Source organism: Procambarus clarkii, chromosome 26 (genome assembly GCF_040958095.1).
Source record: "Procambarus clarkii isolate CNS0578487 chromosome 26, FALCON_Pclarkii_2.0, whole genome shotgun sequence".
Taxonomy (NCBI): domain Eukaryota; kingdom Metazoa; phylum Arthropoda; class Malacostraca; order Decapoda; family Cambaridae; genus Procambarus; species Procambarus clarkii.
The window spans coordinates 15056562-15074808 of NC_091175.1; the positions used below are offsets into that span (position 1 = coordinate 15056562).

At 46.3% G+C, this 18247-nt stretch overlaps 1 protein-coding gene across 1 annotated transcript in view; it reads left to right on the plus strand.

Annotated features, from left to right (window-relative positions):
• LOC123756806 (uncharacterized) overlaps positions 1-18247 on the plus strand; it is a 168451-nt gene that overhangs the window by 127985 nt on the left and 22219 nt on the right. Inside the window, exons 6-10 of the mRNA XM_045740164.2 lie at positions 60-192; positions 1330-1480; positions 9283-9352; positions 13341-13517; positions 14442-14526. Of these exons, the coding sequence (XP_045596120.1) occupies positions 60-192; positions 1330-1480; positions 9283-9352; positions 13341-13517; positions 14442-14526 (616 nt within the window). The remainder of the gene's footprint in view (positions 1-59; positions 193-1329; positions 1481-9282; positions 9353-13340; positions 13518-14441; positions 14527-18247) is intronic.

Consider the following 18247-nt stretch of genomic DNA (forward strand, 5'->3'; position numbering starts at 1 on the left):
AGTTAACCTTTGTTCTTCACGATACTGTTATTAGCGTTGTTCTTTTTGTTCTTGCGCAGTTCTGGGCGGCGTATGTTCCGTGCGGTGCGCAGTACCTTAACGCGGCGCAGGTCACGCTGGAGCAGATTGATGTCATTAAGCGCATGATAGCGCGCTATCCTCAACATCTCGGCTACGCGCAGTCCCACGCCAGTAAGATTACCGCACGCTGAGTGTGTGAGTGTGGGTTTGTGAGTGTGTGGGTTTGTGAGTGTGGGGTCTGTGTGTGTGAGTTTGTGAGTGTGGGGTCTGAGTGTGTGTGTTTGTGAGTGTAGGGTCTGAGTGTGTGGGTTTGTGAGTGTGTGGGTTTGTGAGTGTGTGGGTCTGTGAGTGTGTGTGTGTGTGGGTGTGAGTGTGTGTATCTGTGAGTATGAGTCTGTGAGTGAGGGGGGGGAGGGAAAGTGTGTGTGGGGGGGGAGAGGAGAGGGAGTGTGTGTGGGGGGGAGAGGGGAGGGAGTGTGTGTGTGGGGGGGGGGGGGGAGGGGGGAGAGTGTGTGTGTGTGGGGGAGAGGGGAGGGAGTGTGTGTGGGGGGGGGAGGGGGGAGAGTGTGTGTGTGAGGGGGAGAGGGGAGGGAGTGTGTGTGGGGGGGGGGGGAGCGTACTTATCAGTAACTATAAAGTAGTAAAGTCTAGCTCTTTAAGCCCCGCCTTCTTGTATATGTTACATTATAGTTTATCTGTATGTGAATGTGTTCACTTACACCATCCTCCCTGTGTCCTCTCCCTGCTCCCTGTGTCCTCTCCCTGCTCCCTGTGTCCTCTCCCTGCTCCCTGTGTCCTCTCCCTGTGTTCTCTCCCTGTGTCCTCTCCCTGCTCCCTGTGTCCTCTCCCTGCTCCCTGTGTCCTCTCCCTGCTCCCTGTGTCCTCTCCCTGTGTTCTCTCCCTGTGTCCTCTCCCTGCTCCCTGTGTCCTCTCCCTGCTCCCTGTGTCCTCTCCCTGCTCCCTGTGTCCTCTCCCTGTGTCCTCCCTCTTCCTCCCTTGGCTCCTCTCCAACCCTTTCCTCTTCTATCTTCTTCCTTCCTACCCTTTCCTGTCGCCTCATCTACCCTTCCATCTCTATCCTCTCTTCTTCCCCCCCCCCCCCTGCATTACCCCCCAGTTTCCCCTCCCCATACTCCCCCCTCCCCTCCCCCCTCTCTCCCTCTCCCTCTTCCTCTCCCTCCCCTCTCTCCCTCCCTCCCTCCCCTCCCAATCTCCAATAAATACATTGTGACACAGCAGGAATGAACATCATTCTGATTCAACATTCTGAGTGGTTCTTCTTCTTCCTGTGTGCGTGTACTTCGTCAGGTCTGATGGAGGTCTACAACTCAGGACGGATAGCCAGTCTGCTGGGCGTGGAGGGCGGTCATCTGATGGGCGCCAGCCTCTCTGTACTCAGGATGTACTACGATCTTGGGATCCGCTACCTCACCCTCACCCACACCTGCAATACTCCATGGTAATCTACCTCATATTAACACACCTGTAATACTCCATGGTAGTCTACCTCATAGTAACACACCTGTAATGCCCCATGGTAGTCTACCTCAGAGTAACACACCTGTAATACTCCATGGTAGTCTACCTCATATTAACACATCTGTAATACTCCATGGTAGTCTACCTCATAGTAACACACCTGTAATGCCCCATGGTAGTCTACCTCAGAGTAACACACCTGTAATACTCATGGTAGTCTACTTCACAGTAACACACCTGTAATACTCCATGGTAATCTACCTCAGAGTAACACACCTGTAATACTCATGGTAGTCTACCTCAGAGTAACACACCTGTAATACTCATGGTAGTCTACCTCAGAGTAACACACCTGTAATACTCCATGGTAGTCTACCTCAGAGTAACACACCTGTAACACATATGTATAATGCCATCTTCAGTTGCATGTTTTAAAGCCATTAATGTAGTGCCACATGGGCCAACATGGGCCAGTATGGGCCCACGTTGGTATAGTGACCCCCGGGCCAGGTATAGTGACCCCCGGGCCAGGTATAGTGACCCCCGGGGCCAAGTATGGTGACCCAAGGGGCCAGGTATAATGACCCCAGGGGTATGGTAACCCCCGGGCCAGGTATGGTGACCCCCGGGGCCAGGTATGGTGACCCCCGGGCCAGGTATAGTGACCCCCGGGTCAGGTATGGTGACCCCCGGGCCAGGTATAGTGACCCCAGGGGCCAGGTATAGTGACCCCCGGGGCCAGGTAATGACCCAACAACCACACAACAGCTGCTCAAACACAGACAATCACCCAACCTAACCACGACTAGTTTACAACGTTAATACAACCTTATTTCAACGTTTACAGCAACCTAACTACCGTCAAAACGCAACATTGTGGGAACGTTGTGTGGTCGTTAGGACGCAACTATGTCACAAACATCTCTTAACTATCAAACTAACATTTGTTAACTATATGTTCGCATAGAGATATAATTAAGCACTGTTCAGTTCATCCAGAATTGTAACAATTTGTACAAGTTGTAACTAAGTTTCTATTTACTGTTAAAAAGGAAAAAAAAGAGTCTGTTTTTTTTTTGCAGAGAGCAAAAAAGCTCTTGATATGCAGTTTAGTTTGATCTAAACACGCACAGAGAGGAAGACTGGTGGCCACTTCTGGGGGCTGGTTCAAGGTCTTTTTTGTGTTTGATATCTGTGAAGATTTTTTTTGTTGCACGTGACCGACTACGAAGTGTTTGAGCTGATACGCTATCTATCTACTTGCACTTGTTGGTAGAATGGCAGCCGGTAGCTTCTTGCAGGGCCGTCGGAGTTCGATCTCCGACGGTCCAAGAGGTTGTGGTTACCGCTTCTTTGCTACGTCCTCGTATCCCAGATTCTTGTCCTCGTATCCCAGATTCTTGTCCTCGTATCCCAGATTCTTGTCCTCGTATCCCAGATTCTTGTCCTCGTATCCCAGATTCTTGTCCTCGTATCCCAGATTCTTGTCCTCGTATCCCAGATTCTTGTCCTCGTATCCCAGATTCTTGTCCTCGTATCCCAGCTCCTTGTCCTCGTATCCCAGATTCTTGTCCTCGTATCCCAGATTCTTGTCCTCGTATCCCAGCTCCTTGTCCTCGTATCCCAGATTCTTGTCCTCGTATCCCAGATTCTTGTCCTCGTATACCAGCTTCTTGTCCTCGTATACCAGCTCCTTGTACTCGTATCCCAGCCCCTTGTCCTCGTATCCCAGCTCCTTGTCCTCATATCCCAGCACCTCGCCCTCATATCCCTCCAGAGTGATAAACTACCCAGCCAGTCTTGCTGTGTATCCCCATAAACACCTTGCCTGAAGCAAGGACGTATACACCAGAACTAAGTTAATATACTAAGCTTATCCAGGGACTACGTTAAAGAAGCTGATACACGCGCCTGTTAAAGTAGGTTACGCTCGCTCCGGGTGCTCGAGTTAGAATCAATGCTCGTTACAGGGAGGGTCAAGGTTATTGGATATTATGCTCACTCCAAGGATTAAATATGCTACCTGAAGGGGACCCATATGATCCTAACTCGATGACGTTACCTCAACGTCACTTTTGTACTATTTGTAACCTTGTTACAACTTTGTCACGACGTAGTTACCACGTGGTCACGTTAAATGACGTAATGGGGGTTTTATGTTGTGTTCTGAGTTTAAGGATGTACTTGTTGAACATTGAAGGTTCAAGAGGCTGGTCCCAGCTTGTGTTAAGAGAGGACCTGGACGAATCACAAAGCCAGTTTAAAAGCAAATTAAGCTTGAGTTAAAGAGGAAATGCTGGTTACAGGATCAATAACGATCCTAGGCTCACTGTATGGCACGATGAGCTGAATGTTGTTTACTCTTATCTACACCGGTTTTGTCCAGGTTTCGTCCAGGTTTTGTCCAGACAGCTGTCTTTAGGCCCGCCTGTAGGGGTGTCTGGCCGAGCCGTGTGTGGGCACAGGTGTGTGACCGAGACGCAGGTGTGTGGCCAAGACACAGGGGTGTGTTTGGACGCAGTTGTGTGGGAGAGAGGAAGGCGAAGGAGTCTTTGTATATACCGTTAAAGTCTCCATTACCCAGGCCAGCGCGAAGTGGTCATTAACCTAAGTGTTATGACCAGGCCGTGGACCCTTTGGTCCGGTCCGGACACCTGCTCTTACCTTATGACCGCCCTCACCATCCGAGCACAAAAATTCTTATTTCCTCGGCCAAAATTGTGAAACCTTCAAATGACCAGTAATAAATAGACTCCTTCTTCGCGTAGAAAGATAATATTTTAAAACCTCTCGTCTTAGACCGAGTGGAGATATTCCAATGTTATTTTCTTGAATAATTGTACTATTTGTAACCTTGTTACAACTTTGTAACGACGTAGTTACCACGTGGTCACGTTAGAAAAAAACGTAATACTGTTTTATGTTGTGTTCTGGGTTTAAGAATGTACTTGTTGAACATTGAAGGTTCAAGAGGCTGGTCCCAGCTCATTCAACAATGACTCGATGTATTTAAAGAATGTAGTAAAAATAAATAATAGAAAAAGGTATCTTAGATATCAATAGTCACAAATTATGGTTCACCTTATCTCCTCACAATACATTAAACAAAATACAGGCTTTAATTTCAACAGTTAAATTGGTGGAAATATTACTTAAAATTATGGTAATTGGAACACAGAATGTGTTATTGGGAGGGGGGGGGGGAGATGGATGTTGGATAATCCAGCCTCTGAGGGATTAATCCACCAGACCTCTATCTTGCTTTACATAACCAATCCTCTGTGGGATTAGATAACCAACGCTCTGTTGGAACAGATAACCAAATCCCCAGCAGGAATATAAACAACTCTACGACTGTTCCTTCCTTCCTTCCTTCCTTCCTTCCTTCCTTCCTTCCTTCCTTCCTTCCTTCCTTCCTTCCTTCCTTCCTTCATTCATTCATTGCTTGCTTGAGCCTTGGGTTGCCTTGTCATGTCCTGTCATGTTATGGCTTGCCTTTACTTGCCTTGGCTTACCAAGGCAAGCCAAGCCGCCACAGCACTAACGCAAGGCACCTCACCATCACCAGGAAATGATGGTGAGAAAAGTGATCACCATCACTTTTCACTAGGCTTTGTAACTTATTTACAAGCTGGAGTGGCTCTCTGCCCTTCATCACCCTCCAAATATTAGGAAGAGGGACTTGTGGAGCTTGGACTTGTGGAGCTTGTTCATGATTAGTGCTGACAAGTTCACCATTGATCACTATATCCACAAGAGCCATTGTGTGAAATAATTTTAGGATACATTTAGACGTAATACTAAAGGAGGAAACGGTTATTTACCGGGTTCCAACGGGTTATAGAATCGGTTCTGTACATGTAGAGATGTGGTTGCCACGTCGTAACCCCGGAATTGTAGCTCTCTTAAATAAAGAGGTCCGCGTCGTAAATAAAGAGGTCCGCGTCGTAAATAAAGAGATCCCCGTCGTAAATAAAGAGGTCCGCGTCGTAAATAAAGAGGTCCGCGTCGTAAATAAAGAGATCGAGTGTTTAGAGGAAAGTAAACACAGTAAAATATAAACATCGATTCTTGCAGGAAACTTTCCCGCGGTGGGGGAAGAAAAGGGGGGGAAAATAGTATTTCCCTAACCAGTGAGGTGAAAGTGAAAGCAATGTGGACATTTTTTCCCCTCACAACAAAAACAATGCTCTATATGAAGTTAAGAGGAGAGAGAGAGAGAGGGACAGAGACAGAGAGAGGGACAGAGAGAGGGACAGAGAGAGAGGGACAGAGAGAGGGACAGAGAGAGAGACACACAGAGAATCTTAACAAGAACCTTCACAAACAATCTTATCGAATGAGCTAAGAATGAGTACCAACCAAGTACTCACTTCACTGCACTTCACTACACCACCAACTCTCTTCTCACTAGCACCCCGACGAGCATACCAAGTCACTTGTCTAATAACATCAATGAACAGTTCAAGAAACTGCTCTTCCCTCTCTATTGATTCAACAGACCCCGAAGGCCTGCAAGTTGCATCGTGTCAACATTGCAACATATGACTGTTAATGTTTAATAAGATGATGATGCCCCTGGCACTCCCAGACACGTGTCCGCCCTGGGCATCAATGGGTATGGCAACTCAACCCCCAAACATGTGAAATGACAAGTGACAATGTTTTAGCGTAAACTGGACCCCCCTTACCAGTCAACTCCACTTCTGAACTGGTATATGCAACTTTAACTGTATGTGTGGTACCTGTTTCTTTTAACTATATACCAACCACACCTGTATGATAACCTTACCTATTAACTGTATGACGACAACCTTCAGAAAGCCATCAGACCGCAACTAACAATGCACAAATCCCCTTCCCTCTCCTCCTGACAACATTAAATCCGGTTAGATAAACACTCCCATGGTTTCCATGGTTACCTCTCCCATGTTTCCATGGTTTCCCCTCCAGGGGGGGGGGAGGAGGGAAAAATGGCCGCCACGCGCTGCTATAAATGTCAATTCTCTTCCTATTTCTTCTGCCTCCCTATTCCCTCCCTCTCCCCATTTCCCTATTCTGCCCTCACAGTTAAAAATGCAATCTATTAAATTGGCTAATTTGTTAGCAATAATTTGCTAACATTATTGATGCATTTTCATCACCCTATCTCATCCTGCAGAGGTCAGTCTTATTGCAAGATGTGTGAGTGCAGGACATGCGGTTATTGCGTGTGGGACGAGCGGTTATTGCGTGCAGGACATGCGGTTATTGCATGTGGGACGTGCGGTTATTGCGTGCAGGACGTGCGGTTATTGCGTGTGGGACGAGCGGTTATTGCGTGTGGGACGAGCGGTTATTGCGTGTGGGACGAGCGGTTAACGTGTGCAACACGAGCGGTTAACGTGCGCAACACGAGCGGTTAACGTGCGCAACACGAGCGGTTAACGTGCGCAACACGAGCGGTTAACGAGCGCAACACGAGCGGTTAACGTGCGCAGCACGAGCGGTTAACGTGCGCAACACGAGCGGTTAACGTGCGCAACACGAGCGGTTAACGTGCGCAACACGAGCGGTTAACGTGCGCAACACGAGCGGTTAACGTGCGCAACACGAGCGGTTAACGTGCGCAACACGAGCGGTTAACGTGCGCAACACGAGCGGTTAACGTGCGCAACACGAGCGGTTAACGTGCGCAACACGAGCGGTTAACGTGCGCAACACGAGCGGTTAACGTGCGCAACACGAGCGGTTAACGTGCGCAACACGAGCGGTTAACGTGCGCAACACGAGCGGTTAACGTGCGCAACACGGGCGGTTAACGTGCGCAACACGAGCGGTTAACGTGCGCAACACGAGCGGTTAACGTGCTCAGTACATTCACACCGAGAAGCGGAGATCAACACGCATACATACTTCATACATACGGATGCATACCTCCCCTTGAATCATATGTATTTTAGCAACAAGAATCATATGTATCTTAGCAACAAAGTGCAAACAGATTAATTCTGTCCTTTTCATTTTACTTTATTGATTTCTGTTAATTTTTACTTGATTTTTGTAGTTTTTTAATATTTTAGAGAGCAAAAATTTATGGTAAAAACGAAATCTCGAAAAGACATCATTTTCCTCCAAAACATCTACTCCAAAATGCTTAATTATACATATCTAACTTGTATACATCTTACAACGTATAGAATCACACAAAATACTTTTCTTATGTATAAGCAAAACTCATAGAAATAAGAGTGTCTGAAGGACGCAGACTTGACGGTTCTTTGACCTTATTTTTAGGTAAATAGGTAAACGAAATAGTGATTTTTTTTTAAGGAAATAGCTAAATTTTCAAAGCTGACTCTGGTGGTCACTAAAGCAAAGTTTGGGTGGTGGGAATAATATCCATGCTCTATACTTTTCAGGCACAAGCAATTAGGAAATAAAAAAATGTCTAAAAAGCATTGTTTTTCATGGTTTTCAATACTGGAGCAGGTATGTCTACAGGAACTCACTTGCTTGCAAAAATACTTCATTTATGTGTGGTCAGTGACATACTAGGAGAGCATTGACCATGGACTAACTTGGAGAGCATTGACCATGAACTAACATACTAGGAGAGCATTGACCATGGACTAACTTGGAGAGCATTGACCATGAACTAACATACTAGGAGAGCATTGACCATGAACTAACATACTAGGAGAGCATTGACCATGGACTAACTTGGAGAGCATTGACCATGGACTAACTTGGAGAGCATTGACTATGGACTAACTTGGAGAGCATTGACCATGGACTAACTTGGAGAGCATTGACCATGAACTAACATACTAGGAGAGCATTGACCATGAACTAACATACTAGGAGAGCATTGACCATGGATTAACTTGGAGAGCATTGACCATGGACTAACTTGGAGAGCATTGACTATGGACTAACTTGGAGAGCATTGACCATGGACTAACTTGGAGAGCATTGACCATGGACTAACTAGGAGAGCATTGACCATGGACTAACATACTAGGAGAGCATTGACCATGGACTAACATACTAGGAGAGCATTGACCATGGACTAACATACTAGGAGAGCATTGACCATGGACTAACATACTAGGAGAGCATTGACCATGGACTAACATACTAGGAGAGCATTGACCATGAACTAACAAACTAGGAGAGCATTGACCATGGACTAACATACTAGGAGAGCATTGACCATGAACTAACAAACTAGGAGAGTATTGACCATGGACTAACATACTAGGAGAGCATTGACCATGAACTAACAAACTAGGAGAGCATTGACCATGGACTAACATACTAGGAGAGCATTGACCATGAACTAACAAACTAGGAGAGTATTGACCATGGACTAACTTGGAGAGTATTGACCATGGATTTACACACTAAAAAAGCACTGACAAAACCGCTTACTATCAGGGAATTAATTCTTACGTCACTAGCATAACAACCATGGCACTAACAACCACTTCACTAACAACCTCGTCACTCACAACCACGTCATTAACAACCACGTCATTAACAACCATGTCACTAACAACCATGTCATTAACAACCACGTCACTAACAACCACGTCATTAACAACCATGTCATTAACAACCACGTCACTAACAACCACGTCACTAACAACCATGTCACTAACAACCACGTCATTAACAACCATGTCACTAACAACCATGTCATTAACAACCACGTCACTAACAACCACGTCACTAACAACCACGTCACTAACAACCACGTCATTAACAACTATGTCACTAACAACACAACCATTCCGGCAGGGCAGACTCCTCTCTCGCGGACTCTCCTGGGAACCATGAAGAGAACTTCGGCCTGAACGACTTCGGGGCGGTGAGTATGCTCTTGAGACACATATTATTGTGTTACATGTATCCATATGTATGTACGTAGAGTACATAGTATGTATATATGCATGTATATAGGCGAGGATGGTAAGATACTTTCAGAAAACCTGTTCTATGAATACTGGCAGCACTCTATACATTACACACAGAAATCACAATAGCGTGATGCATCAAATGAACAAATCCACAAGGGCCGTGACGACGGTCCTCTCGGATATAGGTTCGAACCCTCATCACGGCCCTTGTGGAAGTGTTCACTCTATACATCACTTCAACAGGTGACATTCACTCTAATCTGTCGCCTTGATCGACTCTATTTCTGGTACCAGTAATGTGTAAATCCCCCTGACTTTAAGTTTTATGCTTTACAAGGTTAAACAATCCATGTAGGTGCTGCATATCCTAAAATTGGGCTGATATACGTTGTTTATCTGAATGATTCCCTGTAAATCATTTTATCGTGATATTTTTTGTGTGTAAAGTCAGGTGTAGGTTAGGTTAGGTGTTTTAGTTCTGTTGGACTTGTTTATATTGCCATGTACAGGTGTATGGTTCCAGCAGAATTTAAGAAATATTCGAGCGTGATTAGTTGTGAGTTGTGTGTGTTATAAAGACCTTTTGACTCATAAATACTAAGTTTAGCAGCTGAATTAAATGAACATTTGTTTATGAGTACAGACTGCAAACTATATAAGCTCATCGTTACTCGCACAAAAGAATATATATATATTGTTTTCTTCCATTGAAAATTGTGTAAAGTTTGTCGGAGCAACATTTCTTGTATCAGCCGAATTTTATTTTACGATCCTGATAAAATAGTTTCTCTCTCTCTCTCTCTCTCTCTCTCTCTCTCTCTCTCTCTCTCTCTCTCTCTCTCTCTCTCTCTCTCTCTCTCTCTCTCTCTCTCTCTCTCTCCCTATTCCACTCTCACTTTGCAGACTTCTTTCTCCTCAACCCCTGCACTCTCTCTCCCCTGACCCCCCCCCCCAGACTCTCCCAGAGCAACTCTCACCTGTAATTTCTCTCGTCTCGTCTCAGAAATTCCCAGGTGAAGCCTCCGGGAGCGACCAGGTGTTGCCAAAGAACTCCGGAAAGTTTGATACGAAAGTTTCTTTTCGCCAGTTTTTCCTTTTATCTTGTAATGCAATTACCTTGGTTTCTGGTGTTGTCTTCGTGGAGTGGAGGGTCTTCATGGGGACCGCTTGGGATATCTTCATTGGGATCTCTGGGATATCTTCATTGGGATCTCTTGGGGATATCTTCATATGGATCTCTCCTGGGATGCCCTTGTCTGCTCTCCTGGGATGCCCTCGTCTGCTCTCCTGGGATGCCCTTGTCTGCTCTCCTGGGATGCCCTTGTCTGCTCTCCTGGGATGCCCTCGTCTGCTCTCCTGGCATGTCCTCGTCTGCTCTCCTGAGATACTCTTGTCTGCTCTCCTGGGATGCCCTCGTCTGCTCTCCTGGGATGCCCTCGTCTGCTCTCCTGGGATGCCCTCGTCTGCTCTCCTGGGATGCCCTTGTCTGCTCTCCTGGGATGCCCTCGTCTGCTCTCCTGGGATGTCCTCGTCTGCTCTCCTGGGATGCTCTTGTCTGCTCTCCTGGGATGCCCTTGTCTGCTCTCCTGGGATGCCCTCGTCTGCTCTCCTGGAATCCTCCCTAAAGATGTCTCTCATAATTCTATCGTCGAGGCTTTCCTGAATGTCGCGTTTTATTATTATTTTCCCGGAATTCCATCATGCCGTATCCAGGAGAGCTGTAATCGGTTGGTCTTGGCCTCTTGTGGGGATATTGCTCTGGTCGCCTCTGTTGTGGCCTCTTCTGCCTCTGACAACTGGAGGAGCTTCGAGAGCTACATGCCTCGAATTGCTAAAGTTTTCCGTTGACTCTATTTGTTTTTTTTGCCATTTAGTTTGACTTCTTCCTTCATTTGAATTGCCTGAAAATTTCGGATTTGGAGTTTTCGTCCCGTTCTGGAGGATTTTCTATCCGGCTCATCCATTTGGATTGCTGGATAGAGCGACGGTGTTGTTTCTTGCTGCGTCTGGGTTCAATACCCCGATGTTCCAGGAAGTTAGGCAGTTCCCATCTTCACTTGTTAGTGTTTTCTCCTGATTGTTACCTCCATGTGTATATTATTTGGCCTCGTCCACTAGTATAAATTTTCTTCCGTCATGCACTTTCTCCACTTGAAATTATGTTCAAAAATCTTCGTTTATAAAATCCTATTTTTGGCACTTCCTCATCCGAATCTTAATTTTTTCTTTCACTTGCTATAAAATTTATTGAATCATGTGTTTATCAAATTAAAATATTTTCCTCCATTCTTTGATATAAATTTGATTCTGTCTTGCAATTTGTCTATTTTTTTTTTTACTAATATAATGCATCACTTTCTTAAGATGTGTTTCAGTTCCTGGTTGGAAATTGTTCTCTGCGCCTACCTGGACTTGCAATATATCACTTAACTCACTAATAAAACTTTCCAAGACTGGTCTTAAATCCCAGCTCTTATTCCGTCCTCGTATCTCAGTTCTGTTTTCTCATATCCCTGCTCCTTGTTCTCATATTCCAGCTCCTTGTCCTCATATCCCAAGCTCCTTGTCCTCATATCCCAGCTCCTTGTCCTCATATCCCAGCTCCTTGTCCTCATATTCCAGCTGCTTGTCCTCATATCCCAGCTCCTGGTCCTCATATCCCAGCTCCTTGTCCTCATATTCCAAGCTCCTTGTCCTCATATCCCAGCTCCTTGTCCTCATATTCCAGCTGCTTGTCCTCATATTCCAGCTGCTTGTCCTCATATCCCAGCTCCTTGTCCTCATATCCCAGCTTCTTGTCCTCATATCCCAGCTCCATGTCCTCATATCCCAGCTCCATGTCCTCATATCCCAGCTCCTTGTCCTCATATCCCAGCTCCTTGTCCTCATATCCCAGCTCCTGGTCCTCATATCTCAGCTCCTTGTCCTCATATCCCAGCTTCTTGTCCTCATATCCCAGCTCCTTGTCCTCATATCCCAGCTCCTGGTCCTCATATCCCAGCTCCTTGTCCTCATATCCCAGCTCCTTGTCCTCATATCCCAGCTTCTTGTCCTCATATCCCAGCTCCATGTCCTCATATCCCAGCTCCATGTCCTCATATCCCAGCTCCTTGTCCTCATATCCCAGCTCCTTGTCCTCATATCCCAGCTCCTGGTCCTCATATCTCAGCTCCTTGTCCTCATATCCCAGCTTCTTGTCCTCATATCCCAGCTCCTTGTCCTCATATCCCAAGCTCCTTGTCCTCATATCCCAGCTCCTTGTCCTCATATCCCAGCTCCTTGTCCTCATATCCCCAGCTCCTTGTCCTCATATCCCAGCTCCATGTCCTCATATCCCAGCTCCATGTCCTCATATCCCAGCTCCTTGTCCTCATATCCCAGCTCCATGTCCTCATATCCCAGCTCCATGTCCTCATATCCCAGCTCCTTGTCCTCATATCCCAGCTCCTTGTCCTCATATCCCAGCTCCTTGTCCTCATATCCCAGCTCCTTGTCCTCATATCCCAGCTCCATGTCCTCATATTCCAGCTCCTTGTCCTCATATCCCAAGCTCCTTGTCCTCATATCCCAGCTCCTTGTCCTCATATCCCAGCTCCTTGTCCTCATATCCCAGCTCCATGTCCTCATATCCCAGCTCCTTGTCCTCATATCCCATCTCCTTGTCCTCATATACGTTCAACAGACCTGCAAGCTTCCACATAATTTCCTTATCTTCCGTGAAAAATTATTCTTCCTTTGACTTTCCATCACGATGTATTTAAAAAATTAGTCTGTCTCGTGATTATTTCTGTTTTTCATAACTTCACCTGTTTCCCCCACCTAATACACCTGTTCCAAAATAATCTACCTGTCTCCCCTACCCCTAACCCACCTGCCTAGCCCACTTAACCCACTATTCTTCCCTAACTGACCCATCTATCTTTCCGTCCCATCCGTCAGAAAGTAGTGCTGGAGATGAACCGACTCGGGATGCTGGTGGACCTCTCTCACGTTTCCCAGCAGACGATGCGGGATGCTCTGGCCGTCTCTCGCGCACCTGTCATCTTCTCGCACTCGTCAGCTCACGCCCTGTGTCGCCACTCCCGCAATGTTCCAGATGATATCCTCAAACAAGTGGTAAGTGGTTTCTGATTGGTCGCAAGTGATAGGTGGGCCCCCCCCCTACTATGTCTAATGAATGATTCTATGGGTACTCATGCATGTTGTGTGTGTGTGTGTGTGTGTGTGTGTGTCTGTGTGTGTGTGTGTGTGTCTGTGTGTGTGTGTGTGTACTCACCTAGTTGTGCTTGTGGGGGATGAGCTCTGGCTCTTTGGTCCCGCCTCTCAACCGTCAATCAACTGATTTACAGATCAGTACATCAGTTGATTGGCTGATGTGGTGATTAGTACATCAATCAACCTCAATCAGTCAAGTACAGATTACGTGTGTGTGTGTGTGTGTGTGTGTGTGTGTGTGTGTGTGTGTGTGTGTGTGTGTGTGTGTGTGTGTGTGTGTGTGTGTGTGTGTGTGTGCCTTCGATAACTAGGAATCAATTATATAAATTTTTTTAAAATGCTTTGAAAATGAGAAATTACTAACCAAAAGAGTAAAAATAAAAGACCTCTGAAATAAATGCCGTTTCCTCACTCTAACCATTTATCAAGTCTACACCGTCATTATTATTATTATTAATAACATCTTTATTGATAAAAATTATTTACAATTTTGCCTAATCTGAGGAATTTCAATTAGGTCCTATTAAAGTGAGGATAATGCTGGTATTGACTGACACACAACACAGAGGGTCATACACAAGACAATAGCTCTAAACTGGCACATATATATATATATATATATATATATATATATATATATATATATATATATATATATATATATATATATATATATATATATATATATATATATATATCACAGTTACAATCAATATTTTAATATATATGTAAGACATTTGCTCTAGTTATTACGAGGGTGAAAAGGCCACGAAAGATTCACCATTTTCTTGAGATGTAATGCGGCTTTCCCTCTTTATGTTCCAGCACTTAAACGGTGGGATTGTAATGGTCAGTTTCTATAACTACTTCCTGACCTGTAACGACTCTGCGTCAGTCCTCGATGTTGTCCGTAAGTACCTCCCCCAATGTTTGCGTCGCTGGTTACGTAAGTACCCTAATGTTTGCGTCACTGGTTACGTAAGTACCCTAATGTTTGCGTCACTGGTTACGTAAGTACCCTAATGTTTGCGTCACTGGTTACGTAAGTACCCTAATGTTTGCGTCACTGGTTGCGTAAGTACTCCAAATGTTTGCGTCACTGCTTGCGTAACTACCCTAATGTTTGCGTCACTGCTTGCGTAAGTACCCCAATGTTTGCGTCACTGCCTTCATAAGTACAAGGCAACCTTCCAGGATTCCACTGTCCAGGATTCGAATTTTTGTTTATGCAACTATTTACGAAATCTTTACATCTTTCCTTATTCATGGCAGCTTACCTTTATTAAACAGTTTACGAGCTCCGAAACTTCACAACCCAAGAATATTATTGAAATAAACACTTTCTTAGCGCCTCGGAGCTCATCAAATGTTTAAATGAATCTAAACTAAGTCCCCAAGACTAAGGAAAGATGCACAGGTTCCGCTAGTGGCCACGTAAATGTTTAATGAATCCTGACATAAAGTGGAAGTGAATGATTTAGTCATAGATTCGATCATTCTGATTGATCAATGCAGAAATGTGCACACAGAAATCACAGTAGCGTGATGAATCAAATGAACAAATCCACAAGGGCCGTGTCGAGGGTTCGAACCTAGGGAGGGAATTGTGCATGGTGCACAATGGGGGGTGCATGGGGGGGGGGGACTGCGTAAAATCCTGGTTTGTGTCTCGGAGAGACTGCAGGATCCGTTGGTAAATCAGGATGATTTCCCGGTTGCAATTCTTTTAACCATGTCGTAGCTCAGTCGATTAAGGCAGCGTCTGGGAACCTCTCGGACGTAGGTTCGAACCCTCGGCATGATCCTTGTGGATTTGTTCAATGCTGAAATATGTTTTGCGTCCTGCGTCGAGACGCAGGACGCAGGTCAGCTGTACTTGTCTAATAGTGACATTAGTGTAGGTAGCTACCTTGAGGCTACCTTGAGGTGCTTCCGGGGCTTAGTGTCCCCGCGGCCCGGTCGTCGACCAGTAACAGATTGTTTTAGTCTTATGACTCTGAGTAGAGAATTTGCTTACCTACTGAGGAAGCTTTGAACGCGATTAGTTGCCCGATATGTGCAATATGAACTCATTTCTCATTGATGAGAAATGCGTAATAAAATTTACCTATCCTATACAAAGTAATAACGCTACGCTTAGAATAGTGAACTAAGTATTTTGTGCAGTTTTTGCTAAACACATTCCGTGTAAACCACTTATCAAGGACAGAAAATTTAGGTTTATACAGTTTTTTCAATGTGAGATCTCGCTTGACGGGACTTGAGTATGAGGCAGTGTGAGTTGCTGGGACTCATATGAGGCAGCCCACGACGCTGGGACTCATATGAGACAGCCCACGACGCTGGGACTCATATGAGACAGCCCACGACGCTGGGACTCATATGAGACAGCCCACGACGCTGGTACTCATATGAGACAGCCCAAGACGCTGGGACTCATATGAGACAGCCCACGACGCTGGGACTCATATGAGACAGCCCAAGACGCTGGGACTCATAAGAGACAGCCCACGACACTGGGACTGCTAGAATCCACTCAGTAAAACATCTAAATTACTGGGACCGACTAAAGAGCCTAAATCTGTACTCCCTTGAGCGCAGGCGGGAGAGATACATAATAATTTACACGTGGAAAATAATTGAGGGGCTGGTCCCAAACCTGCACACAGAAATAACACCACATGAGACCAGAAGACATGGCAGGATGTGCAGAATACCCCCGTTGAAAAGCAGAGGTGCAACAGGTACTCTGAGAGAGAACTCTATCAACATCAGAGGCCCGAGACTGTTCAACACGCTTCCACTACACATAAGGGGCATAACTGGCAAACCCCTCACAGTGTTCAAGAGAGAACTGGATAAGCACCTCCAAAGGATACCTGATCAACCAGGCTGTGACTCATACGTCAGGCTGCGAGCAGCCGCGTCTAACAGCCTGGTTGATCAGTCCAGCAACCAGGAGGCCTGGTCGACGACCGGGCCGCGGGGACACTAAGCCCCGGAAGCACCTCAAGGTAGCCTCAAGGTAAGGGACTCATATGAGGCAGCCCAAGACGCTGGGACTCATATGAGGCAGCCCACGACGCTGGGACTCATATGAGACAGCCCACGACGCTGGGACTCATATGAGACAGCCCAAGACGCTGGGACTCATAAGAGACAGCCCACGACACTGGGACTCATATGAGGCAGCCCAAGACGCTGGGACTCATATGAGGCAGCCCAAGACGCTGGGACTCATAAGAGACAGCCCACGACACTGGGACTCATATGAGGCAGCCCAAGACGCTGGGACTCATATGAGGCAGCCCACGACGCTGGGACTCATATGAGGCAGCCCAAGACGCTGGGACTCATATGAGGCAGCCCACGACGCTGGGACTCATATGAGGCAGCCCAAGACGCTGGGACTCATAAGAGACAGCCCACGACGCTGGGACTCATATGAGGCAGCCCAAGACGCTGGGACTCATATGAAGCAGCCCACGACGCTGGGACTCATATGAGGCAGCCCACGACGCTGGGACTCATATGAGGCAGCCCAAGACGCTGGGACTCATATGAGGCAGCCCACGACGCTGGGACTCATATGAGGCAGCCCACGACGCTGGGACTCATATGAGGCAGCCCACGACGCTGGGACTCATATGAGGCAGCCCACGACGCTGGGACTCATATGAGGAAGCAAGACGCTGGGACTCACTTGAGGCAAGGAGTGAAGCAAGACGCTAGGACTCACTAGAGGCAAGGAGTGAAGCAAGACGCTGGGACTCACTAGAGGCAAGGAGTGAAGCAAGACGCTAGGACTCACTAGAGGCAAGGAGTGAAGCAAGACGCTAGGACTCACTTGAGGCAAGGAGTGAAGCAAGACGCTAGGACTCACTAGAGGCAAGGAGTGAAGCAAGACGCTGGGACTCACTAGAGGCAAGGAGTGAAGCAAGACGCTAGGACTCACTAGAGGCAAGGAGTGAAGCAAGACGCTAGGACTCACTAGAGGCAAGGAGTGAAGCAAGACGCTAGGACTCACTAGAGGCAAGGAGTGAAGCAATCTGAGACTCACAAGAGGCAGGGAATGAGGCATTTAACCGTTGAGAGCAAGACAGACAGTGACGGGAGAGACTTGGGGTGCATTTGGGAGCGGGTGGGAGAGAGAGAGAGAGAGAGGTCGCCTGGGAGATAAGATTAGTTGAAGAGGTACGTGGGAGGTTACCCCAGAAAGGGAAGAAGGGAAAGCCTGAGGGGCAGTGATGCTCGACACTATAGATTCCACTTTAAGATCAAAAGTAAAACGTTTCCAACAATTATAGAGGATCTACTCCTGGGGAAAGTTCACTGCAGCGGGATTTGCAAGCACAGATAGTAACAGATGACAGCATTACGTCCATCGATGATTCGCGAGTCGCCAGAATCTCTTGTCACTACATCTGCATGATTGGAAGCTCGTGATGCAAGCAGCATATTCTTCCAGAGGCAATCAGATCTTATCCCCTTCCCGAAAGTCCCGTAAGATATCGTGGATGGAATGATAACGTCTCCATTCTTTTCTTACCGCTTGCTATCATGTTCAAAACACTTCAGATGTAATTTTTATGTAAATTAAAATTGTAATTTTATGTAAAAAATATAAATTT